Here is a 14,367-nt window from a genome sequence, read left to right as displayed (position 1 = left end):
CTTCACGGACAAAAGAACTCAAATTTTTGAGTTCTAAATTGGTCCTTCACTGACAAAGCTTTAAAAAAAAACATTTGATTCTAGCCGTTAACCAATTGGTTGGTGCATCCGTGGTTTAAATAAAACAAATCAAATACCGTCCCTATTTAAACCTTAGCTTAAAACTCGAGGTCATCTTGGCAAACTTCCTTCCCAAAACTTTCCCTTCATGTGAAGTTGCCCTCATCCTAAATGTTTCTTGAGAGGATTTCCTGCCTTGTTCATGTTTACGGCCACACAAAACATTTGCTCCCGCCCAGGCACAGTTAGTCAGGCAACAAATTAGCGGCAACTGGTGGAACAAGGTTCTCAGAGAACCTTCATTAAAGTTTACGCAGCTGCTTTTTATCCACAATGCCAGTCAAAAAAAAAAAGATGAAAGTTTTGCCAATGGGTTAAAAATAAGTCTTAATGTAATCAGTGAGGGATTTATTTGAAAAGAACATAAATCATCCCTTTCATGCTGTTTGAAAAGTGTAGAAAATCATTTCAATTAAACCACACATTTCAGTTTGCTTGATTCTCTTAATCAGGTTAAACAAATCTGTAAATTTATGAACAAACATTTCCTCCCCGAGGACTTATGAATGTGTGCCACTTCTTTAGGAAAAACAGAAGGTCTCATTCCCCTGCAGGTTTGTTAAGTGACAGGGCTAATTCAATGCGCCTGCTTTAATGAAAAGCCCTCTGAACACATGGCCGCCGTCAGCACAGAGCGAATGGGTTTGTCTAAACCGTGCTCAGTTCCCCGGTTACACTTTTCGATTTTCTGCTCTTGCAGAGTGAGACGCTGGGATTAAAAGGTCTTCGTCTGTCTATGAAAGCTCTCCTTTGCCAGACGCCTCAAATTGTTTTCTAGCCGTGTTCGACTCCTCTCTGTTAGAAACATGACTCTGAGAGTGGCAGCTGTCCTGATGTGGAAGATGAGATCCTAAACTCCGCCACATAGCTCTTTAAAAACTGCTTCCCATCTGAATACACATTTAAGAGGACTGAAAAGGTCTGAGTGTAAACATCTAAACTAGAAGGACAGTCAAAGTCCTCTCCCTGTGCTTTATGTTCTCCTCGAAGTTTTCTAAAAAATGTAACTCAGCAGTTTTTGCAGAAACTTAATTACTACATACAGTATCTCTGTTCCAGCCATTGAGGGGGCAGAAGAATAATGTCGCAGCCCAGTAGAGCAGAAGGGAAAATATTCCTCCGAAACATGGTTATATGTTGAGTTTGGGCGCCCCGGGCTGAATTTTTCTGTTTCTATGAAAAAGCGAAGTCAGCAGACGAGACACCAAAAGTGAGCAAGAGGAAGCCACGAGAGCGGGACAAAACGTCAGCATCCAATTTCAATAGCGGACAAAAGCGCAAAGGTTTGGACACCTCAAGAAATGTGAGCTTTCAGACAAATTCAAGTCAAATTTCACGTTTTTATAAATATTCTAATTCATAAAACTGCAGCCAGAACAATGAGCACGACTGCTATGTGAGTATAAAAGAATCTATCGCCACAGCATGATGCTGCCACCACTGTGTTTCATGATGGGGACGGTGAGTTGAAGGCGATGAGCAGTGTTAATTTAAATTTGTAGAGTCAAACCGCAAATGGGGGCTTCTTATGGCTTTCTTACAACAACCTCTTTCTTTTTGACACTTGCATTAAGGAGCTCCGTGAGATGTTCAAAGCTTGGGATAACACCTGTCTGGTTTGTTCCTTGCGTTTCATGATGCTGTTTGATCACTAATGTTCTGAAACAAACCTCTCAGGTCTTCACAGAACAGCTGGAATAGTGAGAATAAATCACACAGTCAGACTGAGTTTTCCTATTTAGTTGCATGTGTCAGAATTTGGGGGGCTGAATATAGACGCATGCCACACTTTTCAGATTTTTATTTGTAAAAAAAAAAAAAAGTGAAAATCATGTATCATTTTTCTTCCACTTTACAATTATGTGCTATTTTGTGTTGCTCTGTCACAAAATTCTAGTAAAAATGCTTTGACGCTTGTTGTTGTAAGAAAACCTTTTTATAAAGGATGTCTGTTTTTTTTTGAGGTAGAAAAAGACAATTTTCAAAATTTCTCTCGTTTTACTCCCAAATTGAGTTTTCAAGACGATTTTGTGGACTCTGCAGTAATGGCATCTTCTTCTACCGATGAAACCTGCACAAATAGCACCTTTGACGTGTCTTTGCCAAAAAATTCAGTGTGAGATGTCGGCAAACGAATATAAAAAGCCAGCCTGAGCCACAGCTGATGTCATGGAAAACTTTCGCTGGCGGAGGGACGAATAAATTTAAATAAATGTCAGCAAACTCTGGAAACAAACACTGCAGGGTTCCTGTAAAAGCTGCAAAATTGTAAATGCACCTCGTACTCCACGATCCACTCAAAAGGTGCAATCTGATGGCTTTGACGTGACTTTCACAGTCCTTATATTCAATAATTATCCGTGGATAATCTAAAAAAAATAGTAGCGCATGCAAGATGACCCCCCAAAATCGAAAAATAAAAGGACTTTTGCAGGATTTAAAAAAGATACTAGTTCCCCAAATGACCATGTCTTACCTGTTCTTTTACATATATATATATATATATATATATATATATATATATATATATATATTTTACAGATGCAGCTAATGGAGAAAAAAAGACCTTTTACTTCTACAACTATTAGTCTATTTGCATCTATTTTCTCTCATGCACAACCATCAGCATCTCCCCTCTCGGTAAACAAACCTAACAGGCTCTGCCAGCAATTGTTCCCAATTAGACGCGTGTGAACAAACATGAATGAAGCCTGTGTGGACGGGGAAGCAGCAGAGGCCGTGTGGGTCAGAGATAGGAGTGGGTTTTTTTTTTCCTGCAGGCTGGACATGTGGAATTTGGCGGGGGGAGGGAGGATGGGGTTAGACACGCAGGAGCACAGAAAGCGTGATGTTTTATCCGAAAGGGTAAGTGGGCCGCGGCGAGCTTCCACCCAGGGACGGTGGGAACCGTGTGGCGTCAGGAGGGTCATCAATCAGCAGGTGGGAGGATGAGGACTGCTCAGGTCCAATACTGCTGAAACGAACCGCATGTTGTGGCCCTTTGCTCCCTTGCGGCATCCTTTCGCCGTATAGCCAACAAAAGCAACAAGGATTGATGCATCACGTTCTTGTTGGACATTTGGGGGAGAACCGGCATGTCGCTGACAGCAGCAGGAATTTTAATATGCCTGTTTTTCCCCTCCCTGATGAGTACGGTTTAGGGAAAGTGAAGGGGAAAAAAAAAAAAAGAAACAGACTTTGCATTTGTGTAATGGGGTGTTGATTCAAATGACATCAACAAACCAGGCAATGTCATCTGAGAGAGTGAAAGCAGACGGCCTTTTCCTGCACAGAGAGGCATGAAAGAATTTACCTGTTCAACAGGTGAATATAGTTACCTCCAGGAAAACCAAACTGCTAGAACAACATTACGATACGAAACACCCGGATCGGATTTATAATGAGCGCCTCATAGATCAATGTGGGTGACCTCATCCACGTTTTCTCTGAAATTAGAAGGCCAAAGGCTTGCAGCCACACAGGAAACCACTTTAATTAGCCCGGCCTCTGGCTGAGTAAAGCATTAGGATGGACGGCAGCACCGCTCAAAGGTGACGCTCGTACATGCTGATGAAAAGCGCCGTTTGGTTTTCGAAAGCAAAGACATGAAAAGTGGTGGTCAGGTTCATTCGGTGCAGGGAAAAATGTGACAAAAATACTCAATTTTACAGTCGGTGTGTTTATTTGTTTTATCAGTCTGGTTCAAATCCAACACTCGTTACAGGTTCTATAGTGCACGCGACGTTCAACGTGATCATTTTTAAACGTACACATTCGACTCAGGTGACCAGTTACAGGAGATGGTGATAAATGACACCTACCAGTACAAAACTCAAAAAACAAACAAAAAATGAGACAAGGCAAGAAATAAATAAATACAGCCTCTGTTCAAAACATTCATATTTACAGTATGCCTCGTGAAATAGCTGCACACTTCTTTTAGTTTGAAAAAAAATAATGGTTTAGGAGGGAAACCATGGAGGAAAGTTAGTTTACATTTATTTTGTTGAGTCTTTTTCAGGCAGGAATTAAAATTAGGTGATTAAGAAATCATCAATGTAAGACCTATAGGGTACTTATTTAGGTTTTAGCCACTTTTACACAACTTCTTATGTCTGCTGTTTACCATTTTTGCAAATTACCAAGGAAGTAAAATGGTTCATGGGAACTACTTGTTGGATTGTTTTGCCTAAAGAGACAAATACAGCAAGTTGTTTCTCTGAAGAGCTCTGATCAGTTCAGGACATGTTGGACATTTGATAGAAGCATTAAAAAAAAAGAAGATAGTTTTAAACATTAAGGGATTAAAAGAAAAAACTTGCTTATGATAGCAGTTTTACAGATTAAGTCAGGATGAATTAAAACTACTGAGAGGGTTTAGGATATTGGAAAAGAAATATTATCCAAATCTTAACCATTTTACTGAGAATAACCAAACACCGTTGGATATTTTTTAACATGAAAAATATTTTTGCAATACATGAACTAGTTGTTTAAATGTAATAAATAAGCCTGTAAAGGTTTGAATCAATATCGCTAAGCTAAAAGCTTAGTTACCTGTTTTCTCTCTTCCTAACTAAATATTTTTGTACAAGTCAAAATAAAATAAAACTAAAATAAAATAAAATAAAAATAAAAACATTACTAATTTATAGGAAAATTATAAAGTTGAGCCCTGAGCTTTAGAAGTGGGTGTGATTTGAGAAATAAATTTGCCATAATTTACAAAAATAAAAAGAAATATTCACTCTATTCTGTGGTTGAGTTGTACCTTTGTTGTAGTTAGAAAATAACTTCCTAAACCTACGAAACAAATTAAAATAAACCAAATGTTTCAGCTCAGTTCAGAGGTCAGAGATTGAAAGATAAGCTTTTTGACAAAACTCCCTCCTGGATCAAAAAAAGGAAAATAAAAAATAAAATAAAACGTTTCCCTCCTCAGATATGACAGATGGCAGACAAACAAATACAGCTGGTGCAAATATAATCAAACAACAACTACGGCAATTTATATTACTTTCAGAATCATCAGCTTTATATTAGATTAATCTTATTTGTGGACAAAACAAAGAAGCAGAGATTCCAGTCAGGCACCACAAACACCCTGAAGCCAAATAATACACAGCAGGCGCACATTATGGGCTGGATTAATGAATCATTAAGGTAACCGATAACGCTGATCCGTGGTTTCTCCATCCGTGAGCACGTTCAGTCGGAGCGGAACAACGTCTTCTTACAGAAAAGGTTTTCCACGAATCGTTAGGAGACTCATTAATTAATCTAGTCGCGTTTCAGGAGTGTAAAAGTAGGCGGTGCGTCAGACATTGACCACATTTAGCCGTTTTTCTAGTAAATAGAGTAAAAGACGGAGTAGATAGAGTTAGGATTCTTCTGTGCATAAAACAAAAAGCCTACAGCATCCTTCAGTGTGGAGCAAAAAGGTTATTGAGTTGCCACATTCAGCAAACAGCAGTTTTTGACCTTGTAAGGACAAGATTAACACATTACCCACAACTGGCTAACAAGTCAGCTTTAAATATGTATCTTTTTCCATTGTGGCTCTACCACTGTATATACTGTACAGCTTGTTGGACGAATCTTTTACACTTTAAGATGAGGACATTCGATGGTGAGCTGCAGCCTAAGGGTTTTCTCTCAAGGCGTCTATCTTTGTAGGTTGGTTGATGTGCCACGGTCTATCTCTTGGGTCTGTCGATGTCGTCGATGGCTGCTAGAAGTTTCTGACGAGCCTTCTTGTTTATATGCGAGCCCAGACAAACGTTTACCAGGTTGGCCAGCTGCTTCATGGAGTACTCCTGCAGAAACACACACACAGTCAGCAAGAAAGTCTTATATCTCCAAAACAAGCTGCAGCTAAGAAAAATACAGTTCATCGTTTCACTGCCTCACCCTGTGATTCTTGATAAACTGCTCCATGTCATTCTCCGTCAGGTAGTAAGCCTTGATGTAGGTCTCGACAAACTCCTTGTCGGGGATCGGTCGCAGGTCCGTCAGCTTCTCCAGCTTCATCAGGAACTGCTGAAAGTCCAGCTGCATCAAGGCCCGGCCCTCGTTGCTACATTTCTTCACGTTGGAGTAGCTGCAGCGCAGGACAGCGAAGCAAAATGAGATCAGCGCTGCCCTAAATATGCATAAATATTCAGATGTTTTCATCAGAGCGGCGATTGGTCATACATGTCTGCCTGAGGGGGTTTCGGTGCACACATATTCACTGCATGAATACTTAAAGCAGTATTTTCATCATGACAAGCCTGCGCTGCACGCTACATAATGGCAGAACGGGAAGCTGTCAAGTCTACAAATCTGTCCTGATGCAATTTCACACCACACATCAACACAGGGCACTTTTACCTCTTTTAGAAAACAAGGGAATTCACACATGAAATATCAGAAACATACATTTGAAATTTTAGGGTAAAGTCGAGCTGCAACGCCATTTATTTTCTTGTCCTAATTCAACCCAAGTGGATCTAAATGTGTCTCATTGTCAAATGCAAACATTTTGATGTTTAAATCAAAATTGTACAAATTACAAAAGAATAAAAGTTCTGCCAAACCATTAGCAGAAGAGTTTTGAAACCAGTAATACCAGTGAATTGATCTTTTATTTAACTAGGAAGAACTTGGTGACCTTGAGGAGAGGATGGATTGATGGTAACCATGACAACCGAGGCAATGTCTGCTACTGAAGCTCACTAGATTGATGTCAAGTCATGATGGCTGTTACAGAAATTATTATTATTATTATTAAAGAGTCTGAATGCACCTCTGTGAATTTTAACCTTATCGTAAAACCAGCCTATATCTTAGAATTTGGTTTCTTCTAACAGGATCACAGTGTGAGAGTCAAATGAGACAGAGGACGGATGTATTTCGGTGTGCTGACTTCAGTTTGTGTTTTATGGCAGGGGATTTTTGTCCACTGGCAGGTCAGAGTCTGTACATTAACACCGCTACCAGACACGTCTGATCCGAGTCTCACTTTTTCTCCTTTCAGTTTCAATTTTATGCCTCGCCCTAAGTCTCTTTCATCACCTCTTCTTGTCATCCACGCCCCCACACCCTCCCTTTTTTTTTTTTTTTGTAAGTCAGGAGCACCGTGGTTTGGTGCTGAGTGTTTGAGCTTCAGCTCAAAATGCTAACAGAGCCATTTCTGTGGGGGGGGACGAGCGCTGGACAGAGAAATTAAATAAGAGACTGAGGGAGTCGGAGCACAGACATACAAGCATGACCGCTCTATCTTGGCTTAGCAGAGGGTTAGGGAGGGATGCGTGTGTTCGTCTGTTTATGCTGGAGTGTACCGGGAGGCTCGGGCGGGCTGTAGAAGTCTGCAGTAGCTGCCTAAAACTGATCGAGCAACGCAGTCGTAATGGCACATTTGCTCTTTGGAGTGAGTTCAAAAGTTCTCTTACGCAATAAAAAAGGAAAGTGTTTAGCAAATTTCCAAGGAGGAAAACATGTTATCCTTTCTCAGTGGAGGAAAGCAAGCCTTCCACCTACGCTTAATATCCAACGCTTGCCCTCCTTTTTAAAGCACTTGGGCAGCACAAAAGCACATGAAACATCTTTTGTTGCTCCAGTCCCACCAACGCACTCGAGGTAACCTGTTTCCAGTGACAACGCTCTTTTCTTCCTGCTTCTCATTAAAATATGTGAAACCTCAGTGGTTAACTCCTCACTCTGTCACCATCCAGCTGGTCGGACTCATCAGAAGGACTCAACACACCTACCGCCTAAAACAACCTACTTTGTGCAACACCTTGAGTAAAAAGACAGACATTCAAAATAAAACACGATTTTACATTTCATTTGATTCGAGGGACAAACAGTATTATTGTGTGACTTTAACCCCGGTTACACTTTTAACCTTGTTTAAAGTAATACCTCGGGCTCTGGTATCTGTACTCAACACAAACTTAACATCATTATTTTCTGATGTCAAATCAAAAAGTAAAACTAAAATATTCTGTATATGATGTACAGGGTGGGCCAATTATATGGATACACCTTAATAAAATGGGAATGGTTGGTGATATTAACTTCCTCTTTGTGGCATATTAGTATATAGGAGGGGGGAAACTTTTCAAGAAGGGTGGCGGCCATTTAGAAGTTGGCCAACTTTTGTTTTTTGAATGGGAAAAGGCTCATGTGACACATCAAACTGATTGGGAATTTCACAAGAAAAACAATGGTATGCTTGGTTTTACCGTAACTTTATTCTTTCACGAGTTATTTACAAGTTTCTCACCACTTATAAAATGTGTTCAAAGTGCTGCCCATTGTGTTGGATTGTCAATGCAACCCTCTTCTCCCACTCTTCACACACTGATAGCAACACTTGTAAATAACTCATGCCACAAACAGGAAGTTAATATCACCAACCATTCCCATTTTATTAAGGTGTATCCATATAAATGGCCCACCCTGTAGTCAAACGTCAGACAAGACAGATGACTTCTAATTTGCTTGGAAGCTCATTTGTTTTGAAAAATTCATGTATCCTAAAAATACATCAAGTTAACTTTGTGTTCTTGAGGTTTTGCTCCTCCTGGCAGCGCAGCAAGAAAAATATGTACTTGAACTGGTGCAGAGGTATTCTAAACAAATACATTAGGCAAAATCCCACTGCTAACAAATATTTTTCATCTATAACTGCAGTTTAAACTGGTTTTAGGATGGTATTTTTAAGCATTTAACACTGGAGTAAATGCAGCTATATTTGTTATTTTTCAGACAGTTTTCAAGGCAGGTGGTGATTTGAGAAGTGTTTGAGGGGAACCAAACAAAACCCAACTGTGGTGTGTTAAATTCTTCCCTAACACGATCAGGTGAATACAAAGGTGGTATCTCACTGAGCCGCGACTATTGGAAGACTAGATGGTGAAGAAATTCCTTCAGAATTGTGGGAAAATTACAAGAAAATACACAAACTTTCAGCTGTAGCGTTAGCAATCAGATAACCATTGAGCTTTTTGAGCGGACATTTATTTCACAATATTTTATTGCCTCTGCTTTGTTCCCACCTTGGCAGCTGCCCCCAAAATTATGATTTAATCTGCTGGAGTACAGAGCTGAAATGATTATAGGCCAATTTTATACAGTTTTACAATAGTTACAAGTTATCACCAGTGTGGTTCATAAACCTGGACATTTGGCTCAGAGTCAAAGTTCAGCTCTGGTGCTTCTGAGATGAGTTGGAGACGCCTACGATGGCTTTGAGACTATTTTGAGAAAAAAAGTGGGTGCACACATTTTTTCGAACACGTTTAAAAACTCAAACCACAGGGCTGTGCATCTCTGCAACTCACCCAAGAAAGCTGAGAACCAAGCAAAAGTCAGGAGACATTCAGGAGACTCCCTCATGAACATTATTGGCCAACGAGTCACAGCCCAGTGGGATACCACCTTAAAGAGGCTCCAATCAGGCTGTTATCACCTGGAGTTACTGGTTCGCTGGCATGTTCTAAAACTGCTGATTTAGAGGCTTTGTGACTTTTATTTTCCAGCTGTTATTAACTCATAAATATGTAGCAGGTCACCATAGTACACAGGTAATACCAAGAGAAAGCTTTCTACGGGGAACTGAATAGAGGAGGAGTCTGCACCTGAGCAGTGTTACCACCGTTAACCTCGGTTTTTATTTTAGCCTTCCTGGACACGGCTGCGCACTTCAAATACTGCATTTTCATACAGAAAATAAAACATTTTGCAGTTACATACGATGTGCGACAAAAAGAGTCAAGCAGCTGCATCGGAACAACCCCAGACTGCACAAGTCAGCCTGAAGACCTGTGCTGTGACTTTCTTACCCCTCAACAAGAGTCCTGTTGGCCAAGCGGATGCAGTGCTCCCAGAGGACGTTGGACACGGGCAGAGGAATGCGCACATGTCTGGAAACATCACTCAGCCGCTTGTTGAATTGCTCAAACTCCTAAAGGAAACGGGTGGAGGAAACAGAAAAGGTGAACACAATGATAGAAATCAATAAAGAGGTGATTTTATTTTGTTTGTTTGTTTGTTTTAGAAGAAACTGTCTGAGATCTATGCTCCTAAATTATCTGTTAATATTGAGCAGTAGACACACGGGACATGTAAAACAAAATACAGCACTAATTAAATTGTGGCATATGTAAAAAACGCTTACGGACTTGCATAAAGTATTTTCTCCACAACTGTGACCTCAAGTCTACGAAGCAAAACTATCGAAGCAGGACTTCAATATCCCGGATTTTCCCACGAGAAGGCAAACAAAATAGAAGTCTTTATGAACAGCAGCAGGCGTGGGTTTCCTCCGCTCGCTCTCAGCTGCACAATGCCTTGAATTGGAAATTTGTTTCAAAAATACAAAGTTGCGAACTGGGCAAGCCACCTAATAACTGCTTTGAGAACAAGAGAAATCAGTTCAATATAAAAAGAGGAAAGGTAAAATAAAAAATGCTAAAAACACAATAAAACAAAAAAAAGAAAGAAATTTAGGGATATATTCTCTCTCTCTAAGATGGATAAAAATTCTTTTTATTAATGCATATCACCTAAAGCCTTACTTTGCAAAGTTTTAAACAAAATTCTCACATTATCTGTTAGCACTCAAATGATGTGATGAAGATGACTTTCAGTAACTACCACCCCAAATTCTGGCTCAATATCTATAAAAATGACTGAATTGTAGCCATTTTTGTGTTTTCCAAGATGACTCCCTACCTTACATGGAAGTGAGCAATAAAAATATACAAATATACACCAAAATAATATTTATAAATACATTTTATGGAGCAACAGATACATATCACTGTACTAATTCATTGGAACTAAACAGGGTTTTTAATTCACAGCAACTGCTCTAATTGTGAGCGAATCTGTATCTTTTGTAACTAATCGGATTTCCTCAGCATGAAGGCAGCAAATAGAGGACATCACTTACTGCCTCCAAATGCTGTTACGTTTTGGCACAAAGCATGAGGAGAAAACATCCCAGAGGAAGACGCAGACCGCAGGATACAAACATGCGCCGAGTTGTTGTGGTCGCAGGAGACCCGCAGGAGACCTGCAGGTACGTTTCTGTGTGCTGTGTTTTGACGCCACTTGTTTGCAGTCATAAAAAAAAAACCTCCCAATGAAAGGAGTTCCACTTCCACTGGCTGCACTCTCAAATGTTCAATTATGGATGAAATGGTCCAGTTGATGACACGCTGGTTGTGTTTATCAGCTCCAAACCACAGCACATAAAGACTACACACAGATCGGCGTCTGAGTAAAGTGACTTTTCTAACGTGTGTTTGCAAATGTGTCTGATAACTTGAACTCAAGTCCAATTCGAATAAAAAAAAAAGAGACAGACGTTTTAAAACTAGCATTCCCAATAATTTTTCACCCAGGAACGAGATGTCATTCATTCGCATACAGACTCATTATAATTTCTGACTCAAGCATTTTGTCACTGCAGTCATTCTGAGCCTTCTGTATTTCTTTGTCACTTTATATGCAAATAACAGCGATCAACCTGAGTTCATGAATAAAATATATCTGTACGTGTGTGTGTGTGTGCAGTGCGACAAAACGTAGCGCGCTCAGTGAACTATAACCGCCCCGTATACATTAGGAGCGTACGACAAGTTGGTATTAGTACCTGATGGGGAGGGAAATACATGTAACTTGTAATGTACTTCATGTCGGCCCATCAGCCGGACTCGTTTGACACAGTTCGGCATTTAAAGCCGAGCCGTGGAGACGGCTTTTCCTCTCAGGCAGTTTGCCTCGTGAACTAAATTAGTTAAGCTAAACTGCAGAACAGCCAGCGCCACAGAAAGATCGATGAGTCATCCGGGAACACTAATATGTAAGTTTGCATTCCTGGAAAAAAACAACAGCTTTCATATTTAATCTGTCAGAGTTTTATGATCAGTTACTAATGTCCTTTTTTTTTTTTTGACGTTGGGTGAGGGTGATAGCTGATTAAATGCTAGGAAAAAATCACAACTTTAGCAGAAATTGTGGCCACTTTAAGCACTATATTATGTAAAAGGTCAGGCCAAAAAGCCTTTATTTGTCAGCAGGAATGAACAGTTACAGGGACAATCATGGTGAGGTAGATTGCACCTAAAAAATGAGGCCCATCTTACAACTGTCTACGTTTTATAAATAAATGTAAACCTAAATCACCTGCCCCCAAAGGTAAAGGCAGATAATAATTTTGCCCATGCGTTATAATAATGCGTATAATTTAAACAAAACATCGCATTAACCAGTCTGAAAATTTGAATAAGACTGGAAATATTAATGAAAGAAACTGGATGCACATCTACAACCACATTCAAGATGGCCACCACAGCTAAGCCGATGCAAAATGGCTCCAACTCAGCCAATTTTACAGCTATTGAGCTAAAATTTCACATGACAGTAGCTGGGAGTCATGTCTAACTTATACTTCAAGGGCTAAAAGAATTTTGCCATTAACTATAGGAATCTATTCTGTCTGTCTGATAGTAAATCTCTCATGAGCCACCAGTAGGATTTTAATAAAACTTTCAAAAAGCAATCACTGGATGCACATTTAGGATTGATAAATGTTTGGAGTCACCTTGGTCCAAGATGGCTGCCACAGCTACAACTTAGTTAAATCTAGATATTGAGCTAAAGTCTGATGTGGTCGTAACTGCTGAGAGTCATTAACAACACATCGTTCCATCACTGAAACATCTCGTAAAATCTGCTAATATCACCTGAGACTGAGCATAATGTCATTTACGAGGTTTAACCAAAACGAAAATAACTTTGTCCCTTTGAATCACGAGATGGTTTTTATTTAAAACTCTGGCATGAATGCATTAATTAAATATTGTTCTAACAGTTATCACATGATCACTTTGGTGAAGAAAAGTATAAAAGTATCCATGCACATGAATTAGGTGCAAAGCTGTGCCTCACCTTTTATTTTTTACATTTCTGCTTTAATTAGCTCCCCATTTTAATGTTATTTAGTTTGTTTAAAACAAAAAATATGGAGCACAAGCTTTTAAATATATATTTTTTTAATTATTAATAATTAATTCAGATTTTGGACTCATTATTGAATATAAAAGGAGAGCTGATATGAGGCTCATGTGTCCTTTGCCCTTCATGAAAAATTCATGATGGATTAGGCAGCCAGCGTGCATAAAGACACACATTTAGTGAAAAACGTCCAAAAATACCTGTATGGCTGCTAAGATCAAGTGTCTTGGACAAAACGGAGACTTCACTGTAAACCACCGCTCATAAATTATTCATCCAGTCCCAAACAACTGATATCAAAAGTCTCTAAACGAATTCAAACTCAAGAGCAATAACACATTTTTACACTTTAGACAATAAATTTGAATGCCTGTAATATAAAAGCAAATTTAATCCAGCAGTTTGGTGTGTTTCATATGTGAGTGTCTTGGATGATGAATGACTCAGAGTTTGAGTAAAGAAATAAAAGCGGCAGAAAATTGGAAACTTTCTCACAGTTGAAAGTCCCGGAGCCATCATTTCTATTCATTGCGCAAAGTAAAGAGTTTTTGTTGCATAAGTGATGCAACGGCTTTAATGAGGAGATCTCCCTTAAACGCGACTGAAATTCCTTGCAACACTGTCCCCGGCCCGGATTTAAAAGAGAAGTTGAGAGTAATACAAATGAGAAATTTAACAAAATGCTCATTCACATTAAAGTTTGAAAACTGTTATGATGCCGCTCTCAGTATCTTTACGTTATCAGTGAATCAGAGGAGTCTCAACTTTGGAACAACGTAACTAAAAGAAACAATTTCAGTTTTATTTCCTTTTTCTTTCACCATGCAGTGCAACAATACTCTCAACTTGGCTTGAACTTTGGAACTATTGGTTTATCTTTTAGTCTAAAGCTTGTTTCTTACTGGGCTGTGAATGCTGACGACTAGTTGGGGACAAAAAAATATTTTTTTTTGTTTGAATTGGTACTTTCAACACGTTTGCATATGGATGTTATTGGAAATAAAACGTGGCATTCCTGCAAATGACGTGAATTTCTTTTGCCACAATTTAGCCACGAAGTATCTTATTTAAGTCTCAATTTGATCACAAATTATTGCCTCATAAGGTAAATTAAGAAGAGTTTAAGACGTGTTCCAGACACCTACAACGACTCTGTTATTATATTGAAAGAAAAGTTGCAGCAAGAATTTCTTAAACATGTTCAAAACTGCAGCGACATGAGAGCGAGGCCCAACA

The 14,367-nt window shown here is 39.3% G+C and overlaps 1 protein-coding gene across 2 annotated transcripts in view; it reads right to left on the bottom strand.

Moving 5' to 3' along the window:
• Positions 1-3,779: 3,779 nt before the first annotated feature.
• The window catches only part of vps50 (VPS50 EARP/GARPII complex subunit), a 103,860-nt gene continuing 93,272 nt past the window's right edge, over positions 3,780-14,367 (bottom strand). For both annotated transcript variants that reach the window (XM_017424682.3, XM_017424689.3), the window contains 3 exons: positions 9,951-10,072; positions 6,031-6,220; positions 3,780-5,936 (listed from right to left, as the gene is read on the bottom strand). In XM_017424682.3, coding sequence (XP_017280171.1) covers positions 5,817-5,936; positions 6,031-6,220; positions 9,951-10,072 — 432 coding nt within the window. In that variant the 3' untranslated portion in view covers positions 3,780-5,816. The remainder of the gene's footprint in view (positions 5,937-6,030; positions 6,221-9,950; positions 10,073-14,367) is intronic.

Source organism: Kryptolebias marmoratus, linkage group LG5, assembly GCF_001649575.2.
Source record: "Kryptolebias marmoratus isolate JLee-2015 linkage group LG5, ASM164957v2, whole genome shotgun sequence".
NCBI lineage: Eukaryota > Metazoa > Chordata > Actinopteri > Cyprinodontiformes > Rivulidae > Kryptolebias > Kryptolebias marmoratus.
This window is presented reverse-complemented; position numbering and strand designations above follow the sequence as displayed.